This window comes from Chrysemys picta, chromosome 3 (assembly GCF_011386835.1).
Source record: "Chrysemys picta bellii isolate R12L10 chromosome 3, ASM1138683v2, whole genome shotgun sequence".
Taxonomy (NCBI): Eukaryota; Metazoa; Chordata; order Testudines; family Emydidae; genus Chrysemys; species Chrysemys picta.
Genome location: NC_088793.1, coordinates 20,417,154 through 20,440,979, shown reverse-complemented (window position 1 = coordinate 20,440,979; position 23,826 = coordinate 20,417,154). Strand labels below are relative to the sequence as shown.

At 41.5% G+C, this 23,826-nt stretch overlaps 1 protein-coding gene across 28 annotated transcripts in view; it reads right to left on the bottom strand.

Moving 5' to 3' along the window:
* The window catches only part of ITSN2 (intersectin 2), a 127,672-nt gene that overhangs the window by 87,401 nt on the left and 16,445 nt on the right, over positions 1-23,826 (bottom strand). For all 28 annotated transcript variants that reach the window (XR_010599374.1, XR_010599373.1, XM_065587571.1 and 25 more), the window contains 6 exons: positions 9,521-9,613; positions 6,990-7,053; positions 4,356-4,519; positions 2,009-2,209; positions 1,812-1,908; positions 210-352 (listed from right to left, as the gene is read on the bottom strand). Coding sequence is in view for 18 of the 28 variants with exons in the window: in XM_065587571.1 (XP_065443643.1) it covers positions 210-352; positions 1,812-1,908; positions 2,009-2,209; positions 4,356-4,519; positions 6,990-7,053; positions 9,521-9,613 (762 nt within the window). In the remaining 10 variants the exon portion in view is untranslated. The remainder of the gene's footprint in view (positions 1-209; positions 353-1,811; positions 1,909-2,008; positions 2,210-4,355; positions 4,520-6,989; positions 7,054-9,520; positions 9,614-23,826) is intronic.

The window sequence follows — 23,826 nt, the reverse complement described above, 5'->3', positions numbered from 1 at the left end:
TATAGTGACACTTTTATAAGCCAGTTGTGTGTCTCGGTAAGATTCAGACCAAAAGATTAGAAAAATGTATGGTTACTTAGGATGAAATCCAGGCTCCATTGAAGTCAGTTGTAAAATTCAGATTAACTTCAAAGGATTTCACCATTAATCTTTTAGGTTCTATTAATTAGAAAACTGTTTTTTTTCCCCAGTCTAAATGCCATACTAACCTGATAGGTATCCACTCATGCTTTTATCAAGGCTATTAAATTTCTGCCTGTATTTTAATCTGGAGGCCTGAGGAACTGCCCAGTCTGAGGATCCAGTCTTAGGTGAATTCCCAGTTAGTGAAGTGGTGGAGGAAGAATTTGAACTGCAATATAAATGTTAAAAAAGACAAAAATACATTATTCTAAATTCCATTGTTTAATAAACAAGCTTTAGATGGTATGCTCCCTGGAACAGGGGCTATCTCCTCTTATTGGTTTGTGTAGCACTCAGCACAATGAGGCCCCAATCCTGTCTCTGCTCTCTATCCTAACAGAAACATTATAGAATTTTAAAACCCTGTTTTTCATCTCTACCATGCAACTAAAAAAGAGGAATTACACGCGTATTACATGCAGCACACAATGTTTATTTAGAGCACTGAAATGAAAACTTTAACATACTGAAAAACACTCTTTTCATTCAAGTAATGTGTCTACAAACAACATGTTGAAGAATTTGTACGGAGTAGTATTTAAGAAAAGTAGGGGGGAAAAATCAAGACATATTAATAAAAATCCAGTAGTTATGGAAGGCAGCAGGAACACATCCCAAGACCTGTAAAAGCCTACAGCAGGACTCTGAAGACTAAGGACAATGACTGAGTAGCAAATTTAAGTAGGGACATGAATTAAATCAAAAAATGAAACCATGAATGTATGAAAAATTCAACCAATGAACTGACTCATCCCCAAAACATAACATCTGCAGCTTCTAAAGTCACTCCTTGCTGCCAATACCCTAAACCAAAAAGCCTAACCTAAACTATACCTTTTCCCCCTAAAATTTTGCACTGCTGCTACTACTACTGGTTCAGTCATTGAAGGTAGCAAGAGAGAGAGTGCTGATTTATACTAAACCTTTCAAACACTACATTGCATAAACATGCTCTGAATGTTAGACAACATCATGATTAAAATATCATTAGATGCCTGGAGCCCTGTCTACAGCAGTACTACAGTAGAGCTATCTGGCTGTAGCAATAGTGACGAACTCTAGGGGGGAAAGATAATATAGACACAGCCAAAGAGACCAAACTTTTATTTTAAACACTTTTGGCACAACATATAAGGAAGGTGATCACAAAGATTTATGATCTCCATTACTTGCAAAATGACCTCAGAGATAAATGTTTGCAATCGATAATCTTTTAGACAACTTTTGTATGCATAACTTCCTCAGAAAAGAACATGCTGCAATATTGACATAGCTTCCATAACACCTAATTCTTGGACTGTATGTTTTGCCTCTGTTTATTTAACACTGCTTCATTCCATTCTTTCCGACAGCGCCTTTTCACATTTGAACCCTCCTCCCACTTTGAGCATGTTTGTTACATTTACTGACAATGTTATTCAACTTCTCATATCCAAACACAAATTAATCTCGTCGTAGTTATCTCCTAGGTATGTATCAATGTTCAGAAATATCGTGTCTATATATGCTGTTTTCACACATCTCCTTATTTTTCTGCTGATAAATATGAACTCTTATATTGTAATTTTTTAAAAGGCATTTGTTATTAAAGTCTAAGACATGACATTTTTAAGTCTTAAGTTTCATACCTACTAGATCCTAAATCGATCAGAGACTGTGCCTTCTGTATATTAGTACCACCAAATCCTCCTGCCATGGGACTGAAAGAACCAGGATGAGGCAATGCTGAAACAAAAAAGAAAAATAAATGGATACAAATTAATAATCTGCACTAATAATTAGATTAGTGTATTCAAAATTGAGTATCTTACTGTGTTGTACTTACTTGAAGAGAAAGACATAGGTAAAGGCTGAAGGAGACTGGATGTTCCATTTGGCAATGATGATGTACTGATAGAAGGTATCAAGGGAGTAGAGATAACCAAGGGAGGAATCGAAGTCACGGAGGTCAATGATGACATGGGAGCTAAAGGTGCAATTGTAGGCACAGATGTTGGGATGGACAGATTTGGCATACTACCCATTCCTAAAGGAGAAATTAAATTATTATTATTATTAAACATTTAATGCTGCATCAACATCCAGAGGCCTCAACTACGAATGGATCCACTGTGCCTGGTAAATGCTATACAAATCTCAAATAAGACAGTCAACATGCAGAGATGCCTATACTCTAAAATGTACATTTACATTCGATTATAAGATCTATTTTTGTCCACACTTTGAACAGCTCTAATTCAAGCTTTCCAGCCACAGAGTATGCTGCATGCAGAAGAAAGCGCAAGTGAAGAAACAAACAACATGTGCTCAAAATACATTTAGCTAATGTTTCCAATACCCACCCTATAATGACTTATCTATAAGCCTCTTGCTTCTAGCCCTTCGGGGACATAAAATAACAGATTTTAAAGTTGTGACAATTTACGTATAGAAAAACTGTCGCTGTTGCAGGACTGACACCTGCTTGTCCTGAGCCTCTGTCCACAGTATTCTTGGAGGAGAAATTCCACATTTGGTGAAAAGAAGGAAACGTCTCTAGCTAATGGATTTTTTTCCCCAAATGAAGCTGTTGGAAGTTACTCAGGGCACTGGCATCATTTATTTAACGAGTACTGGGGAAAATGGATAGATGGGCAGAATGCTGGGTGAGGTGGTGAACAATGCGTGATAAATTAATTTTTTGTATGGCTCTGCAATTCATCACATGGCTATCAACGCTACATATTTACAAGCGTCTATCCTTGTGTAAATATACGTACACACACACTTTAGAGCTAGTCAGATAATTAAACACAGCTGTGGAATAGATACATGTATACACATACTTTTATAATCTGTATACACCCCTAGATGCATAGGATATATTTTGTAGTCTAGCAGACATTATTTGGTTTATAAATGCTTCACAATACATAGTGTCATGCATACACAGAATCCCAGAATACACTAAGAGAGTAACTCATAAGCTAAAGAGAAAATAAATGCTGAAGTAGAGCTGATTGAGTACTATTAATTGAATCATTTGATGAACTTCAAAAAGGTTTCAAATAAAACTATTCCTTGAGAGATTTTAAATATTTGCCTAGCTCTAGTTTTAAAGCATAATTCTAAAAGAGCAGAAGTTAGCATCTTGGAGAGAGAAGGGAAAAGAGTTCTAGGTCAAGGGGACAGCCTGTAAGTCACACGTAAGAACAGTTTTCATGCATCTTACAAGCCAAAAGTGTAATGATTTAGTCAGGCACTCCTGTGTGAATTACATTGTAGGCAGCTAATAAGCAACAAACATCCAAAATTAAAGGATAATTCTTCAACAGCTTCAGAGAAATTTTTTTGCAAAGCTCTTTAGATCAGGGTATCCCTTTTGCAATGATTGTTTCTTTAGTCAAATGATCTGCAATGATCTCCTCTGTTAGATATAAATATGAATGTACTGTGACAAAGTTCCTCCTCTATCTTGGTAGGTCCTGTGCTTATTGGCGGATTTTCTTGCTGCAGAGATTCACCATGTGGGTTGGGGAACAGCCCAGAGACCTTCCCCCCTGGAAGAACCCACAGTCCAGGTCAATTGGGAGGTTTGGGGGGAACCCGGGCCCACCCTCTACTCCGGGTTCCAGCCCAGGGCCCTGTGGACTGCAGCTGTCTATAGTGCCTCCTGTAACAGCTGCATGACAGCTACAACTCCATGGGCTACTTCCCCATGGCCTCCTCCAAACACCATCTTTATTCTCACCACAGGACCTTCCTCCTGGTGCCTGATAACACTTGTGCTCCTCAGTCCTCCAGCAGCACACCCTCTCACTCTCAGCTCCTTGCGCCTCTTGCTCCCAGCTCCTCACACTCGCATCACAAACTGAAGTGAGCTCCTTTTAAAACCCAGGTGCCTTGATTAGCCTGCCTTAATTGATTCTAGCAGCTTCTTCTTAATTGGCTCCAGGTGTCCTAATTAGCCTGCCTGCCTTAACTGGTTCTAGCAGGTTCCTGATTACTCTAGTGCAGCCCCTTCTCTGGTCACTCAGGGAACAGAAAACTACTCATCCAGTGACCAGTATATTTGCCCTCTACCAGACTCCTGTACCCCACTGGTCTGGGTCTGTCACAGGACCTCAATACTTTTTTTGTGTTTTTTGGTGAATCTCTCAACACCAGTAAATGTATTAAATATTCATAAGTACCAAAGCGAGCAGAAATTAACGGCGAGAATACTGGAGGTTGCTTCATGATCGGTGGGAGGACCACAGGCAAGTGTTGACCTTGTAATTTTAGTTTGATGAGTTTCATAGCTATGGAGAATTCCTGCTGATCCATCTTCCCATCTTTGTTCAGGTCTGCAAGAGCCCTTAAAAAACAGGGGGGAAGGAAACATTAACTTTCTCACTCAAAACTGAGTGCTTATATAATTTCATTTATTGCTGTCTTATTCTATTTCCTTGCTATCTTTTGTAGTTTAACCTGATATTGATTTTACAGAAAGTTATGAATGACCTTCCACAATGTGCAAACCCTTAGAAAATTGTAGAACTTGACTTTTTTGCGCAAAGCACAGTTGTTTTTGTTTACATATGCTAATACAGACCATCTGGCATCTTCTTATGTGACTCAATTTCTAAAATTATCCTACATTAAACACTCAGTGCCCAGGAACCTAGCAGACTGTTTGGCAAAGTAGTACCTTCATGCCCTGTGTGTAACATTTATTGCAACAATTATGGCTCAGCACTAGACAAATAGATCACATTAAATGAAGATCTGGCATTACAAGAGATTAATTCAAAAGACTGAAACACGGCACTTATTAAAAATTTCTTAATATAGTTACATAGTATATCTACATACTTACGGATCACTATGTAGAATTCAGTTAGTATGTGAATTTTATTTTTAAATTTTAACATTCACACACATCTCTCGTGATACTTTCCCAAACTGAATATTATAAACAGTGAATAAATACAACGGACAGCTCATGCACTGAGAGAATATTCCCAGAAACTTTCACTTTCCTTGGAAGATTACTTCATAGAATCTAAAATTTATCAGAAAATTTTCCTGATACTTAACCAATTTCCCTTTTCTTAATTTAATTCCATTGCTCCTAGTTCCCATATATCCCAACATACCATGAAAAAGAATTCCTATCCATTTTTTGTATTTACACCCTTTACATATTTGTAAATGTATCTCATTTTATTTATAGATATAGATATAGATATAGATAGTTTCCTGTATATCCCCTTTCTATCTTGGTTAGATGATGAATATAATATATATATTTCCTCACAAGTCAGTTCCACTACACCCTTAATTACTTTACAGGTCTCTCCTCTAAACTTCCTTTAAAGTGTCTGCATATTTCCGGCAATGAAATGCCCAGGACAAAACACAATATTCTGGGGTGCACTCAGAAATCACAAAGAGGAATTATTACCTCCCTATTTCATGAGCTGATGTCTCTTCCTATGTCAACTAAAACTGCAGTGGCTTTTTTTTCAGCTGCTATCTTACGTTATAGTAACTCTGCCATAACCAATCCCAGGCCTCGTTGAAAAAGGAGAACGACTGGCATCAGGTTCGAAGCTGGTCATAAAAATTTGCCATTAACTAACACTTTAAGTCCCCAAATGAATGAAAATAAGGGACTGCAGTTTCAGATGATTTGGTCATATCAAGTACAGTCCTGACAACTATGTAGATAAGAGAGTCTAACAGATCAAGATTAAAGGAAACAGAGAAGACAATTCAAGAAGAAGTGGTGGGATGTTATAAAGGAAGACACGTTAACACGTGGTATAATATATGGCACTGAACAGAGCACTTTGGAGGGAGAGGACTTGGAGAGCAGACCCTATTTGATGGAATTAACGCAAGGAAGATGAGGTTACATAATAATATTAAATGCAATTTACTATCTATAACCCAACTATACAACTTTAGGATTTATGTCTTCTGAAGTTTCTCCCTGTGTTTGGGCTATTTTCCACTCCCAATTTATTAGCATGCATTTTCCCCCCAAGCTGAGTTTCATTCTATTATTTCTTGTCCATATTTCAAACCTCTCTAGTGACTTCTGATATATCTGTCTCACTGGTCTTTCAAATACCATTCAGTTTAGTATCAACCAGGAAATTCATTAACCTATTGTTTTCTTTTTCCATATTATTTAAAATGTTATGTAAGGCCTAACAATGAACTTTGCGGCACTCCACCAGATGTCTCCCCTAATTTGATATCCTGCTGTTTATCATTACCCTTTGTTTGTGATACTAAAGCCAGTTTTTAATCCATGTGACGGTGCTCATGGCCGACCAATTTGAATTTTGTGAGTAGGATCAAATGCTTGACTAAAAAGCAAGTGTGGCCACTATCCTGTAATCAGATCTGCTCAGACAGACCTATTCACCCAAGTACAGCCACATTGAGTCTTAATTGCAGGATCAGGGCCTAAAAGTGTACATGTACTGTATTCCCTTAAACCACTAATTATGTAAGAAATACAATAAAGGTTGTCTGTCATTATTTGTTTTTTATACCACCACATTCCTTTTTACTCAAGTTCCATTACAGTTTAATTTATTCCACTATTAGAACAGATATTGACACTTAAATATGACAAGTATATATTGAAATAAGTGAGTCCAGGCACCATTCTTGTTTGACTCTTTATATAATGTAGTTGGAAAGTGGTCTTTCAATTGGCAACATAAATCAAACCAAAATCTATACAAGTGAGCCAAGCATCTCCAATCCTTTATTAATTATATTATACTATACTATATTATAATTTATTTATTTATGTTTAAAAGCCTTACCATATTTCAGCTAGGACTGATGATGGTAGACCTGACTGCAAGAAAAAGGTACGTGCTTGATCACCTGTGATAAAAGAGGAAAAAAACAAGTCTTGTATTAATACCTTACAATAAAGTCACAGATATTTATTAAAGCCAGAACTTTCACAAGAGCTCAGCATGTTGGGTGCTGAGCTCTTTTGAAAATTTAGAACTATGTAACAAGCTCATGGTGATGGCAGTTTGCATGTACTAATGGATTTTGTAATCTTGGCTCCAAGAAGTGGGTTAAATGAGCTGTAAATAGCTGTTTTATATGTCACAAATCAACAGCAACCAAGAGCTTACAATGATACAATATAAACTATGGAGTATTCAGTCTCAGCCTCCTTGACTGCTTTTTTTGTTGGTGGTGGCAGTGGGAGTGAGGGGGAGAACAGTATATATTTTTTATTTCAGTCTAATTTGGTCCACTACTATCTCTTCCATCTACAGGAGAAAACTTTAAAAATAAACCCCATTCTGTACATAACACACAATTCCAGACAGACAGACTTTTATTACTCAATATTTCTAGGATGGAATATGGTTTGTTATGCAAATCCACACCAAGTTTCACACTCCGTATGGATCACACTGTTAAATACATGCACAGTAAAACAAAAAATTTTGTGTATGCACATTAGTCAGTTTTCAAGGTTTAGCATTCATGTTTATGCAGGAAAAAATAATTTTGCATTCACAATGCACCTTTTATCTCAAAGTACGTTACAAATACGTAAACCAGGGGTAGGCAACCTTTCAGAAGTGGTGTGCCGAATCTTCATTTATTCACTTTAATTTAAGGTTTCACGTGCCAGTAATACATTTTAACGTTTTTTAGAAGGTCTCTCTCTATAAAAGTCTATAATATATAACTAAACTATTGTTGTATGTAAAGTAAACAAGGTTTTCAAAATGTTTAAGAAGCTTCATTTAAAATTAAATTAAAACGCTGATCTTACGCTGCCAGCCTGGGGTTCTGTTCAACAAGGCCGGCAGCCAGGACACCAGCTGGCAAGGGGCCAGCAGCCGGGACCCAAGACCTGGGGGGAGAGGGGGGAGGAGTTCAGGGGTCAGGGCAGAGGGCTGGGAGTGTGGGGGAGTGCAGGGCAGAAGGCTGTGTGTGTGTGGGGGGGGGGGTTCAGAGGTCAGGGCAGAAGGCAGTGGGGGTGGGGGAGGTTCAAGGGTCCCGGCAGAGGGCTGGGGGAGTGCAGGGCAGAAGGCTGGGTGTATGAGGGGGGTTCAGGGGTCAGGGCAGAGGGCAGTCAGGGTGTGGGAGGGTTCTGGGGTCAGGGCTGAGGGGTGTGGGGTGTGCAGGGCAGAAGGCTGGGTGTGTGGGGGGGTTCAGGGATCAGGGCAGAGGGCTGAGGTGCTCGGCTTGTGGGGGTGCTCCCAGCCCCCTGCTCTGAGCGGCTCAAGGCAGGGGGCTGGAAGGGATATGCCCTGTTCCACCCCTTCTCCAAGGCCCCGTCCCTACCTCTTCTCTGCCTCCTCTACGGGGCAGCGAGCACACTGCCACTCCTCCCCCTCTCCCTCGCAAGGGCCATCAACTGATCGGCCCAGGGAAGGAGAAGAGGACGGCAGAAAAGCACCACGCTGGGGGGGAAGAAGCGGGGGAGGGGGGAAGCTTGGCTGCCGCAGAACCAAGCTTCCGCCTCCTGCCCCCGCAGAGGACAGCGGGGGGGGGGGGGAGGGGGGGGGCTGAGTCGGGATGGGGGCCGGGACCGTGGCAGGCAGCCGCTCAAAATCGGCTTGCGTGCCTTGTTTGGCATACGTGCCGTAGGTTGCCGACCCCTGCGTAAGCGATACTTCACCACTGAATACCAGCCTTCTCTGGGATGGAACACAGAAGATTTTTAACAATGAACAGTAACCCTACCCAGCATTTTAGCAGAAGAAAATGTTCAATGCAACTGAAAATCCCAGAAGAGCATAGGTAAGCAGAATGCAATTACCCAAGTTGGAATTGGGGAAGGCACAGAGGTTAATACTCAGTTACTTGTGATAAATTCCATAGGCTCTTTAATGAACACAAGTTGTCAGGACCTTAATTTTACATCTCATACGAAAGCATTAGAATTCCAGCAACAGTGTCCCTCAACACAATTCAGAGGGAAGACTGCTACTTCCTCAATCACCAATGTCATCTGCTGCAGCAACTTCAAAAAAATTTCCTTGGCAGCCTTCCATCCAAGCACTGACCTGGCCTGACTCTACTTAGCTTATGGAACTGGAAGGGACGACATCAAAAGGTGGTTGGCTGCATTAGTGCAGAGGTTAATAAGAAGGATATCCCCTTTTGCAGAGATATTCTATGCCAGATTTCAGATGAAACTAAGTTTATAAACCTGTGACTGAAAGAGTTTATAATAAAAACGTGTGCTTTATGGTCACACAGCATGGTTATCAGTCACACAGCAAACAAACAGCTGAACAAGGATGAAGGTTTTCAAACTGTTTTACACAGGTACTTTAATGTACACAGAAGTTAATGTATACCACAAACTAACCTGTAATATATCCTCCTATCGGTTTAAGGCTCTCAAACTGCTTGTCATGCTTTGCTCGCTCTTCAGAGGTGACAGCCCACATGTTCGGGCCTCCTAAAAAAAATAATGCATTGAAAATATTATTTAAAAATAAAGTCTGTCAATGGGGAAATTAAACCTTTGTTTTTAAGGGACAAAATTAGATCAAGAACTTCAATGACACACCCTGCTCTCTTTGGCAAGAATACTTCTGAAACACAAACTTTCTTCCCAGATGTATAAGTTTTAGCTGAATCAGTTCACCATCTGGCTTGTCTTATGCCCTGCTTTGAAACAAGCTATGCTGTTTTTTTGAAAGCTGGTACACAGCAGCTTCCTTCCACTGCTGATTGTTCACAGCTTATGCAGGAAGTATGTTGCTCATGCTACTTTGTGTGAACCAAATATTTCCTTGATTCAATGGTAAATAAATAATGTTGTTTAAAGGCTCTCAGAAGGCTAATGCATTGCAGCTGCCAACTGCAGGACTTTTGCTACTTCTTCCCAACACTGTAAAATCAAAATTGTTGCTTTAAAACAAAAACCACTTTTGTTCTACAAAGTGGTGAAATTGTGTATCACCTTTTAAACTTGATAGCATATAATTTCACTTAACCTTGGGAAAAAAAAATTACATATAAAACGCCATCCCAAACTGACAATTACCCCTTTGGTTCTCTATACATTTGTCATAATTCTAACACCTGTTCTTTGTGTTGTGTTATACAGATGAAAACTAGGTGCTGTGAAAATCCACCCTCCTTATTCCACCCTAAAAGGAACGGGATATGCATATGGGAGGGATAAGCAATGGTTAGAAGTTACTGAGCAGGACGCAGATATTAAAATTAAAATTTATTTTTAAAAACATGGCCAACTGTGGGGTAATCTTTTATTTGGGGGAAACTTTTCATTCAATCTCAGTTTTCATTCAACCAAACTGAAACCTGGCCAAAATTCTCAAGGAAAAAACCAAAAGCATCACCAAAGGTAATGAAAAAAAATCCTAAAAATTAGCTCATAATTCACTATCAAGGTTTCCATAAAACTATTCAATTGTCCCTCAAATAATTCCTCCTGCCCACTGAAAAACAAGTTTGAAAAAATAATTCCTTTAGTAGAACACTCAGCAAGTTGCTTTGAAAGTCTATACAATACTTCCAGTGCTTTGAAATTTTGTAAGTACTGCTCCAATTTCAAAATTGGGAATGTATTTAATTCTTTGGACTCTTTAAACCTCTGTGACAGAACCCCCCGCCCCCCCCTAGGGTGCCACCTGATATACTGGGGTCCCACTGAGCCCGCCTGTTCCACCAGCCTGGTCTCCCACACCCTGTCCTGCTGTGCCAGGCCCTCAAGCCTTCTCCAGTGTGCGTGCGCACACACACACACATGCAGGGACACACCCAGCTGCAGAAAGATACACAGACACTGAGATCAGCTGTGTGTGGGAAGACTCAGCTCGGGGATTGCCCAGCACTCAAGTGCATATCTCCTTTGGGATGCAAACCCAAAATTATATTGTCTTGACTGCATAAAAATCTATACAGCATAAGCTCATGAAATCCGCCCCCTCCCTCAATGTGGAGAAAGATATGCTCAGCTTTTTGCATCCCCCTCCACCCCCCAGTTATGAATGACACAAACGTTTTTGTTTATTCTAAAACCAAAGTTTATTAACTACAAAAGGTAGATTTTAAGTGATTATTATGGATAGCACACACATCAAAGCAGATTACTGAGCAAACGAAACAAAATACACTAAATTAACTGGTTAATAGTAGCAAATTATCACCCTAAATGTTGTTTTATGCAGGTTGCAGAGTTTCTTGAAGGTAACTGCATTGCCTGCAGCTTAAATCTCCGGGTATTCCTTTCACAGGCTAGACCTTTCTTGCCTGGGCTCAGTCCCTGGCCGCCCCAGCTTAGTTCCTTTGTTTCTTCAGGTGTTTTCAGCAGTCTTCCTTCTTGGGCAGGGAGCCAGTGGAGAAGAACCAAGATTAGCTCACTTCCCAGCCTTAAAAAGGATTTGCATATGATAGGAATCCTTTGTTTTCCAGTTTGACCCCCACCCCCTCAATGAAAAAACACTGGAAGCCCAAGATGGTGTCCAGTACCAGGTGACATGATCACCTGACCCTGCAGTGCCAAAGCAGCATCCCAGAAAACATCTCAGGAAGGAGGGAGATTAGCATCTTCAAAGACCTATTGTTCCACTTAATGACCCATTCAGGCTGTTTGCATACTGTCTGGTGGGCCTTCCCCAGGTGAAAACACAGCTGTAATTGTTAGAGTCAATATTCCTAACTTCAGATACAGAAATGATACAGGCCTAAAAATAGGATAATCATATTCAGTAAATCATAACCTTTCCAATGATACCTCATGTGACCCATCTTGCATAAAACATTTCTTAGTTATGCCATATTCATATCATAAGCATATCTCTGAAGAATATGGGGCACAAGGTCACAATCTCTATCACTTTTGTTTTCCAAAAAGCCCTCCCAGTTTCCAGGGCTCACACCAAAATCAATAAGCACCAGGTTAACCTACACTCGATATCCTAACAGTGCAATTCACCTGTTGTCCCAGGAAACCATACTCTGCTTGTGTGTATAAACAAGGAGAGTTGGTCCTTTTTGACAACATCATCTTGTTAGGAACACAACTGTCTTGGTCTATTACATTAAATTCTTTACTTCTGCTGCTTAATATGGAGAGAGTAATGGCTAACCAAATAGAAGGATAGTGAGATACTGGAGAGAGAGTGTACAAACCACAACAATTCCTGCTGACCGCAGCAAAAATTATAGAAGCAATCATTACAGGTTCTAAATATATAGGAGTGTGAAACATACACAAGTAGTATGTATTGTGCTTGCAGCAGTTTATTAGCCTGGCCAATACAGATCTGTGTTCCTAAAAGCTCTGACAATAAAGCACCATAAAAACTGCATGGTAGAGTGGTTAGAGGTACAGAAAATGACTGTAAAAGCAACATCCCAAACCTTTTCCCTTATACCAATATGTTTTAATTATCTTCTGAAGCAGGCTGCCTAGCAACAGAAAAAGGGCTCTCTTTTCTATGGGCTTGACTGAGAATCAACAACAAAATGGTTCAGACCAACCCAAACACATTCACAAGTAGAGTCCTGCAAATCTGCAGATATCCACTTTATATCCACGGACCACGTTTGCGGATCGTGGACTGGATGCGGATACACATTTTTTTTTATCTGCGCAGAGCTCTATTCACAAGTTCAGTGGAGAGAGGAGACAATTAAGTTGGTCTGTTTAGCCTAACCCAGTGGTTCTCAACAAGGGGTACGTGTACCACCGGGGGTATGCAGAAGTCTTCCAGGTGGTACATCAACTCATCTAGATATTTGCCTAGCTTTACAACAGGCTACATAAAAAGCACTACCAAAGTCAGTACAAACTAAAATTTCATACAGACAGTGACTTGTCTATACACTGAAATGTAAGTACAATATTTATATTCCAATTTATTTATTTTATAATTATATGGTAAAATGAGAAAGTCAGCAATTTTTCAGTAATAGTGTGCTGTGACACTTTTATATTTTTATGTCTGATTTTGTAAGCAAGTAGTTTTTAAGTGAGGTGAAATTTGGAGGTATGCAAGATAAATCAGACTCCTGAAAGGGGTAGAGTACTCTGGAAAGGTTGAGAGCCACCGGCCTAACCCAAAGAAGGCTGAGGAGAGATATGACTGCTCTCTATAAATACACCAGAGGCATAAACACCAGGGAGGACTTACAGGGTAGATAAAATCAATGATTTTTTTTTAAATAAAAAAAATTGGATATTTTTTATTTAAATTGGATTTGATAAAATGCTTTTTGAGGGAAAAAACCTATCTAAAGATAGTTTTAATTAAGATATATCTTTGAGTTATAATGTCTCATCATGGAATATGGATTATAAATTCTAATTCTATAGTATGAGACAATATATTCATGTAATGTTTAAGTTTTGTAAATGAATTCCAATAGTTTATTGATTAGGGACCCAATTTTATCGGTTCCAGGAGCTTCTGTATAGATTATTTAGGTTAATCTATCTACCCAATGGGACTCAATGCTCAGTCTAGAAGATACCATCAGAGATGCTTAGTTTTGCAGTTCTCAAACTGGATTTGTGTCTCTTGCAGTTCTCAAACTGTGGATTTGTGTCTCCATAAATAAATAATATATAGAGGTAAGAAATAACAGACCGCAACTCTATTGTCCCTTTGCAAAATCAATCCTTTACCTCTCTCTAAAAGTGCAAATTTTCAAAAAGTTCAATGAACAGAAGATTGATGGGGGTGGAATAGATCTGAACAAGGAGAAGAAGTCTGGAGATAAATGTGAGAAGCGAGGGGACATATCCTTGTTTTGTTTTGTTAAAATATTACATGTTTACAGTTGAAGAAAAAAGTCCAGAATACTTAACGTTGTGGTTTTAGTTAAATAAAACAATTTAAATGTCTGTCTGGTGATGTTCTCCTCCTAGTACAGCATGGCAAGAAAATCCTCCAAATATTAATGATTAACCTGTTGAATTGGAGATAGTTCACCTCCCAATGACTTCATAAATATCTGCTTCAATTACCTTTGGTAAATGAAATAACCAGTCAGTCATTCATTTTCTGTTATAGGTGTAAAACTAATCTGAAAAGTTTTCAAAATAAATCACTGTTTAAAAATGTAGTGTGTACCTTCTAAAAATGAAACCTACATTTCTCTCTGAGTTGTGAAGAATATGTATTAAGGTTATAACAACCAACAAGAATGCACTTTTATGTAGAAAACCATGATTAAATCACGTCTTCTTGACTAGTGATTTAAATCAATTTGATTTAAATTAAATCCACCCTAAAGAATAATCATGACTGCAGAAGAAATTGGGAGCCTAGCAGCAAAGAGTCTTGAAAATGTAAAATGCCTCTTATTGGTAGCCAGCTACTTCCCTGGAGGAGGAGGAGCTACACAGCAGCCTGTACTGGTGGTAACAGGGTCACAGCATTTGCCTTTCCATTTGAGAAAAGTCTTCATATTTCTCAGACTTTCAGAAAAGTGATTTCTTTGTTGATGGTAAGATGTTGTTTTTTGCCACTCAGCTCTATTTATAATTAAAAGTATACTCCAGCAAGCTACGAATTTAATTAATTCCCCAGACATAATAATTCTAAATTGGAGGTGAGTTCCTGGTCCACGTGAGTCATGATAATCAGTAATTATAGAATGCTTTTTAACTTCAAAAAGCATACTATTAAGCCTCACAATACCCCAATGAAGTTAATTAACTAAATATTATCCCCATTTTACAGATGGAGAAACTTCAGTACAGAGAGAGACTCAGTGTCTTGTCGGAAGCCACACAACAGGTATGTCTACATTCCACAGTTAGCTTGGACAATTGGCATCCCGGACTGAACATTTGCGTTATTCTAGCCTTAGTATGAGCATTCCCACAGCAAAGTCCTACCTGTGTTCTCACTATTTCCGCACTCGCCCACGTGTGTCAGGGGGCATAACCCATGGTTCTTTGTGCTGAGACATGCTAGGATTCTTTCCCAAGCAATTGTGTCAATTGCAGAAGAACTTGTCTGTCTCTCAAAGGGAATTGAGGGAAGGGCATTGGAGGACTATCAGCACTCAAATGATCTTGCCTGCATCCCCACTGCAAAGTGGATGGGTTCTAGTCTGAGCAAAAGCACAGTCCAAGCTTTTACCGGATTCCCTCTCCCCCAAGCCAAGTAAACAAGTATAGGTTCAAGGCACAAATATGCATGTGCCTTGAGGATTGTGTGTGTGGATACTAGGGGGCTTTCGTTAGGCAAAAAACACATGTAAGAGAATGGGCTGAGGCATGGTCTACACTTAAAACTTAAATTGACATAGCTATGGTGGTCAAGGATGTGAAAAAAATTCCCCCCCCCCCCCGAATACAATAGTTATGTTGACCTAACCCCCGGCATAGATACTGCTAAGGCAACAGAAGAATGCTCGGGGAAGTGGAGTTCCTATAGTGCAGAAAAACCCCTTCTGTCGCTGTAGTCTGTGTCTACATTACAGGGTTACAGCAGCATAGGTACGGCACCATAACTATGCCACGTACTGTAGACATAGTCTCTGACTATAGTATAGACATGCCCAATGAATGAGATCCTAACTTCCAGTCCCCTGCTTCAACTACCTGACCGCACTGCCTTGTCCTGTGTACTGACTCCAGAGATTATTATTTATATAACCACAGCACCAAGGAGCCCTTTATGGTAGGTGCTGTACAAACAGAGAACAAAAAGATGGTCCCTCAAAGAGCTTACAATCTGAGTAATTTATTATACCACAGAGAATGATTAGCTAGGTCTTTCCCATCTACAGCTCCATGAGCTAAAGGGACAAACCTATTAGTTCCAAACTTTCCCTCATCTGTGTTTGTAACCTCTCTTACCACAGAATTCTCTAATACAAATTTAGTGCTGTCTAATTAAAGCATGCCTATAACTGGAATGCAGAAGTTGTAGATGTAGTTCTCTTTCCTGACTTGGGCAAAAGAACTAAATGTCTTGATAGCAACAGTTCTGTTCCATCTTGTATTTAACTGTGACAGTCTGAGTTAGTTTCCCAGATTTGAAGGAGAGCTCGGTGTAAAGCTTGAAAGCTTGTCTTTCACCAACAGAAGTTGATCTACCTTGGCACTCACCTTGTCTCTTTGACAGCAACAGAACATTTACTGTTATTCTGAGAAATATGCACTTTTCATTAGCCTTTTGCCATTTTCAACATGCAACTCTCCCCCCTTTCTTTTCCCCATTCTTAAAACTGATTACATAATGGTGTACTCACCCAATGGCAAGCACTTATTTAATTAAAGAACCACAGAATTAGAGAAATGAAGGACTGGAAGGCACCTGGAGAGGCCATCTAGTCCAGCCCCCTGTATTGAGGCAGGACCAAGTAAGCCTAGACCATCCTTGACAGATGCTCGTGTAATCCCTGTTCTTAAAAACCTCCAATAACTGGGATTCCACAACCTTCCTTGGTAACTTATTCCAATATTTAACTATCCCTATAGTAAGAAAGTTTTTGCTAATATCTCCTATTTAACCTAAATCTCCCTGGCTGCAGACTAAGCCGATTACTTCTTATCCTATCTTCAGTGGACATGGAGAACAATTGATCACCATCCTGTTTATAACAGCCCTTAACATATTTGAAGACTGGTATGAAGTCCCCCTTCCCTCATCTTTTCTCAAGATTAAATATGCCTTTTTTTTTTTTTTCAACTTTTCCTCATAGGTGAGGTTTTTCTAAACCTTTTATCATTTTTGCTGCTCTCCTCTGGACTCTCTCCAATTTATCCACATCTTTCCTATAGTGTGGCCCCGAAAACTGGACACAGTACTCCAGCTGAGACCTCACCAGTGCCAAGTAGAGTGGAACAATTACCTCCTATGTCTTACATACAACACCCCTGTTAATACACACCAGATTAGCCTTTTTCACAACTGCATCACATAGTTGACTCGTATTGAATTTGTGATCCACTCTAACTCTCTGATCCTTTTCTCCAGTACAGTATACTGCCTAGCTAGTTATTCCCCATTTTGCAGTTGTGCATGTGATTTTTCCTTTTTAAGTCTAGTACTTTGCAATTGTCTTTACTGAATTTCATCTTGTTGATTTCAGACCAATGTTCCAATTTGTGAAGGTTGTTTTGAATCCTAATCCTGTCCTCCAAAGTGCTGGCAACCCCTTCCAGCTTGGTGTCATCTGCAAATTTTCTACTCCATTATCTAAATCATTAATGAAAGTATTGAATAGTACCAGACAAAGGACAGTCTTCTGAGGGATGCCACCAGGTACGTTCCCCTCAGTTTAACAGCAAAATATTGATAATTACTCTGAGTATAGTTTTTTAACCAATTGTGTACCCAGATTACAGTAATTTCATCTATTCTAGACCACATTTCCCTAGTTTGTTTATGGGAATGTCATGTGGGATTGCACTAAAAGCCTCACTGAAATCAAGATACACCTCTACCCTGATAGAATGCTGTCCTCAGGAGCCAAAAAATCTTACCACGTTATAGGTGAAACTGCGTTATATCAAACTTGCTTTGATCCACCGGAGTGCGCAGCCCCGCCCCCCCCAGAGCGCTGCTTTACTGCGTTATATCCAAATTTGTGTTATGTCGGGGTAGAGGTGTATATCACATCTACTCCATCCCCCCCAAGTTCCCGTTAGGCTGCGCAGCCGCCTATTAAGCTCTGTGCAGGGGCTCCGGACTGCGGCGGGGAGTGATGCCTCCTCCCAACACGGACCTGCCGCGGCACCTCTCCCCACCAGCCCCAGCATGGACCTGCCCTGGACTTGCCACGGCCAGGGGACAGGCGCCCCTCCTCCAGCCCCAACACGGACCTGCCCCGGACTTGCTGCGGCTGGGGAAGAGGAGCCTCTCCCCCCCAGGCCAGGTGCTGCTGCGAGGAGAGAGAGCTGAGGGGAGTCCTCTCTCCCTGCTGCACCTCCCGGGCAGCCTGCACCTCACACCCCTCATCCACACCTCCAACCAGAGCCCTCACCCCTCCTGCACCCCAACTCCCTGCCCCAGCCCAGAGACTGCTCCTGCACCCAAAACCCCCATCCCTGGATCCCTGGGCCCACTCCATAGCCCGCACCCCCAGCCAGAGTCCTCACCCCCCACACACCAACCCTCGGCCCCAACCCTGAGCCGCCCCCCCCCACACACACACTCCGAATCCCTCGGTCCTGCTCCTGCCGCATGAATTTTGTTATGTGCATCAATATGGATGTGTGTCACACATCACCTCCATATTGGTGCACATAACAAAATTCATTCTGCACATGTGTGGGAAAAATTAGAGGGAACACTGGCCAGTGCCCTGTCAAAGAAGGAAACTGGTATGGCGTGACACAATTTGTTCTTGACAAATCCAAGTTGGTTCTTATTTATCACTAATTTATTACTTTTTATCTATAGGGCAGAACACAATTTCTATTGTGGTGGCGCCCTGCAGCTAGGGCCCCCAGTGTGGTACTGTATAAACACAGAGCAAAGAGATGATCTCTTTCCCCAAAGAGTTTATAATCCAACTAATTTTTTTTTTTTTTTTTGCTTTTTATGTAACTGCGTTCACATTTTTATTGAATTAGTGTTTTGTTTTTCCATTCTCTTGTAGCAACAAGAACATCTATAAAACTGTTACCATTAGAACCTTGTTCATTTTCTTCCATTTCTCACATACAACTCTACCCCGATATAACGCTGTCCTCGGGAGCCAAAAAATCTTACCGCGTTATAGGTGAAACCGTGTTCTATCGAACTTGCTTTGATCCGCCAGAGCGCGCAGCCCCACTCCCCCAGGGCGCTGCTTTACTGCGTTATATCCGAATTAGTGTTATATCGGGTCGCTTTATAGCGGGGTAGAGGTGTACTTTGGTAATAAATAACTTGAAAACTCATTCCACACTGTTTTATGAAAGCCCATTCTGAACCAAGAAACAGTATTTGTCCTTGGAAAGCTGTAGTTATTATTCTAGTCTACAATGCTTACAAACCAAGACTATTCTGAAATCAAATTTAACTTTTTCTGTTCCTTGTCTCTTGCCTCAATATATTGGTACACATACCAGGTTGAACCTAACGTCTTTCAGTCTCTGGACTTCGAACACAAGCACACAAGAAAAATCAGGTGGATCTACAGATAAACTTAAGTATCTTTTTCTCAGCTTTGGAAAGCAACAGCTATTATCCACTACTGAGAGAGAATAATTCTCATTTAGGGCAAATGCAGCAGATAATTCTAAACAGATTGACATGCCTCGGATAGTCTCCAGGACACCCAAGTAAGGCTAACATTATTAGACTGAACTCTATTTTCAATTAGTAAAATCCAATTCAAGTCATGGGGTTGGACAAGTGTGGAAAATGAATGAGTTATGTGTATTTTATGAATATCAGATGCATCTCAGTTTATCTGTGATATTATCCTCCCTGACTGTAAGGAGTTAAATCAAAGGAGGCTGTTGGAGGAAAACAAACAGGAAAGGAAACAACAATAAGATAAGGTAGTGGTTCTCCATCCCAGGTCCACGGATCCTTAGGGGTCCGCTAGCATAATCAAGGGGGTCTGTGAACTGATTGGTCCCTCCCAAAGGCGACGCAGGGGGGAAGAGGGGGAGAACCACGCAAGATCACATGCCTCCTCCCCCTTCCCTGTTTTCTACCTTCCGAGGAGACTAGGGTTGCCAACCTTCCAATCTCACAAAACCGGACACTCTTGCCCTGCCTCCTTCCCCCGAGGCCCTGCCCAGGCTGCACTTACCTCAGGTGGCTCCCGGAAGCAGCTGGCATGTCTCTCCGGCTCTTAGGCGCAGAGGTGGCCAGGGGGCTCTGCACGCTTGCAGGTGCCACCTCCTCAACTCCGATTGGTCACAGTTCCCAGCCAATGGGAGCTGAGAAGCCGGCGCACTGAGTGCGGGCAGTGCGCAGAGCCCCCCTGGCTGCCCCTGCACCTAAGGACCGCAGGGACATGCCATGCAGAGCCGGGGCAGAGAGGGAGCCTGCTTAACCCTGCTGCGCCGCCGACTGGACTTTCAGTGGCCCAGTCAGCGGTGCTGACCAGAGCCGCCAAGGTCCCTTTTTGACCATGTATGCCGATTGAAAACCAGATGCCTGGCAACTCTAGAGGAGACCCATCCAGTGGGGCTTCCGCAAACTCTGCCCCACAGAGCAGTGGGGGTGGGCAAGGCCTCAGGATGCCTCTTGCCAGAACGCCAAGCAGTGAGGAGGCAGCGGCTCCCCCAGCGGCTGCACTCACCACGTGTCTGTGTAGCGCGGGGAGGAAGGAAGCAGTAGGATGGCTGGCTGTGGGCTGAGGCCCCCAACCACGCTACAAGGAGCTAGTTCTCCTTCCTTGCTGCTGCAGTCCCAGCACTTCCCAGCTTTGCAGAACACCCACTGAAGTGAATCAGGGGTTGAAGGAGGTGCTTCCTCCCCGAGTCCTGCCATGCAAGGCTGGCCTAGCCCCCATTATCCTCTCCAGTTGCCCCTGGTCCCTCCCCTGCAGCCATAGCTGCTGGATCCTGCCCACCCAGGCCCATCAGGTAAGCAGAGACGTCAAGCTCCTCTTGTGGGGCCTCAGAGCCTGGCTGGGCCAGGGGAGGGGGAGAGGCCTGCAGGGAGGCACTGATGGGCTGGTGCTGTGTCCCAAACCTGCACCAGCCGCGCTGCCACCATGACAGGGAATGCAACACTGCCTCCCACCTCGAGTGAGAAGCTGCAGGTACCCCCTCCAGCACCCTCCTAATACCCCTCCCAGTACACACACACACACCCCTCCAGCACCCCCCAAATACCCTCTGCCAATAAACGTACACCCCTCTAATACTCCCATATATCACCTAGCAATGCTGTAATTTATCATTAGTATCACGTAAACTGTCAATATTTTAATTTGCTGTGTTTTTTGTTGATCTGTTCACATAATAATAATTTCTCTATAGTAATATTTGTGATAACTACTAAAATAACGTGAAAGAAACAAATAATGAGAAACAAAATAATGAAGGGGGATCTGCAGGTTTGTCTATTTAAGTTTAGGGCTCCCTGGTCAAAAAAAGGCTGAGAATCATTGAGATAAGGTACGGGCCAAGAGAATACCAAGTGTCCCTGAGGAAACAATGGGGAAGCTATTAATTGGGGAATACCCCTTGCCTGGCTGCAGCTAGGCTGGGAAGGTTTATTCTTTCTAGATCAAAACCCAGGATGGCTGTGTTTACACTGCCACTTTCAGTGCTAAAAACTTTAAGTTTTAGTGCTGAAAAGCACCAGTATAGACAGTGCTTTATCACCGGGAGCTACCACCACTCGTTCGGGGTGGTTTTGGGTTTTTTTTAATTGCCGGGAGAACTCTCCCCTGGCAATAAAGCGTGTCTGCGCTATAACATGGGCTGCGTAGACATACCCGATCAAAAGAGATACTACTAAAACCTTAAAGATTCTGCCCTAGGGAAGAAAGGGTTTGAATGGGCAGCAGTTGGTAGAGATGGCTCTCTTACAGAGAGAATCACAGAAGATGTGCTACAACTCAGCAGTCTGCTTCTCCCAGGCCAGAGACTGAGAAAACTGGGCTGAATGAAACTTACCAAACCTTGCCAAGAAAAATTAAGGGTTAGGTAAGGAGAAATAGGAGTTAAATATGTTTTAACCCTTGTCTCTAACTGCTATGTATCTTTGGGTGAATGAATACATAATTCTTCGTTTTGAAGAAGCTGCTTTTGAATCACATTAATCAGCCACTGTCACAGGCTCCCAGAGGAAAAGGGCTTATAGATGCCAAACAGCTGAGCCAATTGGGTTAACGCAGATGGTAAATGGGGGTTTGCCGCTCAGAGATTCAGTCTAAGAGTGGTAGGACTGCGCAGTTTCACCAGAGAGGAGTGAAGGTAGAGAAACATGTCCCCAAAGGTATAGACTTGAGAGGCACTAAACAGGGACTAAAGTTCAGCTCACCCTGTAATTGTGACGATAAGTATAAACAACAGGATTTGGCTTTTAGCCTTCCATCATAAAGCTTTCTCTCTTCATTGGGGGAACACTTGAGAAGAACAAGCTTCATATTCTGTATTTCTCAAGACTACGTATGGGCTTCATCAATGCCTTCCTCTTTTAATAGTCATTTTAAAACTAGATTTGCCTCCATCCTATGCAAATAAGTAGCAAAATAAAAGCCAATTAAAGTCATAGAGTGCTGTAAAATTTTGCTTGAAGAGTCACCAATCGCACACAGGAAAATTAGCGAGACATTCTGCTATGGTAATACAAATAATAATACTTAGAGAAAATTATTTGGATTTCTTTTGTTACTACTAGTAAAGGGTATTTGCATAAAAAGGGAACATTTGTTGCTTGCTGGCTCACGTGCTGCTGGATTCTTATTGGCTCAGTTGTGTGACGCAGACCGGAGCTTACGTCAAACTCTCAGCTATTTGGATATTGGGACATAGTCTAAGTATGGCTCTGTTTAGGTGTTTCTACTTACTGAGAAGTTACACACACACTATTGCTTCTCATCTATAGATCTCAAAGCATTTTGCAGAAGTGTGTATTGTTATCCCCATTTTACAGATTTCAAACTGTAGACAGGAAGGATGATTGGAGTCTGTGGGCACTACCCCAATACAAATAATAAGTAACTTGCCTATGGTTTCGCAGGGGAGTGAATGACAGAGCTGAGAATACAACCCTGGTCTCCAACTCACAGTCCAAGAGTTTATCCAATGGACCTCACTATTTGCCCAGAACAGACAGTCCACCACTACGTGGTGATCTGTGTGATATAAATTCCAAAACACACAATACCTTACATATGTCCTGCACCTTTAACCAGTTCACCTGCACCTCTCCCTCTAATCTATTTCTACCAAGACTACTTGTAACAATCTAAACTTCTGAATTATTTTCATATAGCAGCCATTTTTGTGTGGAACCGAGATTTTATTGGCACTCATCTGGGATGAGCTGCTTAATACAAATTACTTCAATTGAAGAAAGAAGAACAGGAGTACTTGTGGCACCTTAGAGACTAACAAATTTATTAGAGCATAAGCTTTCGTGGACTACAGCCCACTTCTTCGGATGCATATGGATAAGGTGCCACAAGTACTCCTGTTCTTCTTTTTGCGGATACAGACTAACACGGCTGCTACTCTGAAACCTTCAATTGAAGAATAAATGGTAGAAGCAGATAATCCTGTTTTAATGGAAATAGCATTAGTAATTTTAAAACAGGGAAGAAGAATACAGACTACATAAACAGAATAGTTTCTACAGAAAAGGTTGTTCAATGTTTACCATGAAATCTCAGTAGGATTTTAAACCTCTCTCTACCTAACTTGTTTCAACTGCACTTAATTTTGATTAAACAATATGAATGCATAACTACATGCACTCAGATGTGTTTCACAAGGAAGTGGTTTAACTAAAGGCACAGACTTCACATAGCAGACTGCAAACTCTCTGAGGTGAATCTCCTTAAGTTTACTTGGCATTGTTCCTCCTTTGAGAGCAGGGGAGAGGGAGCAAAGTTTGCTGTGGTACAGATTGAGAAGCTGTTCAGCTCTCCAAACCAGCAATTTTTTGAGATCCAGAGGCTCTGTGCCTGAGTGCTGCTTCTCTGCCCCCTACAGCCTTCTCCCAGTGCCCAAGTGGACTGAAGGGGTGGGGGTGGTGTGTGAAGACAAAGCACAAG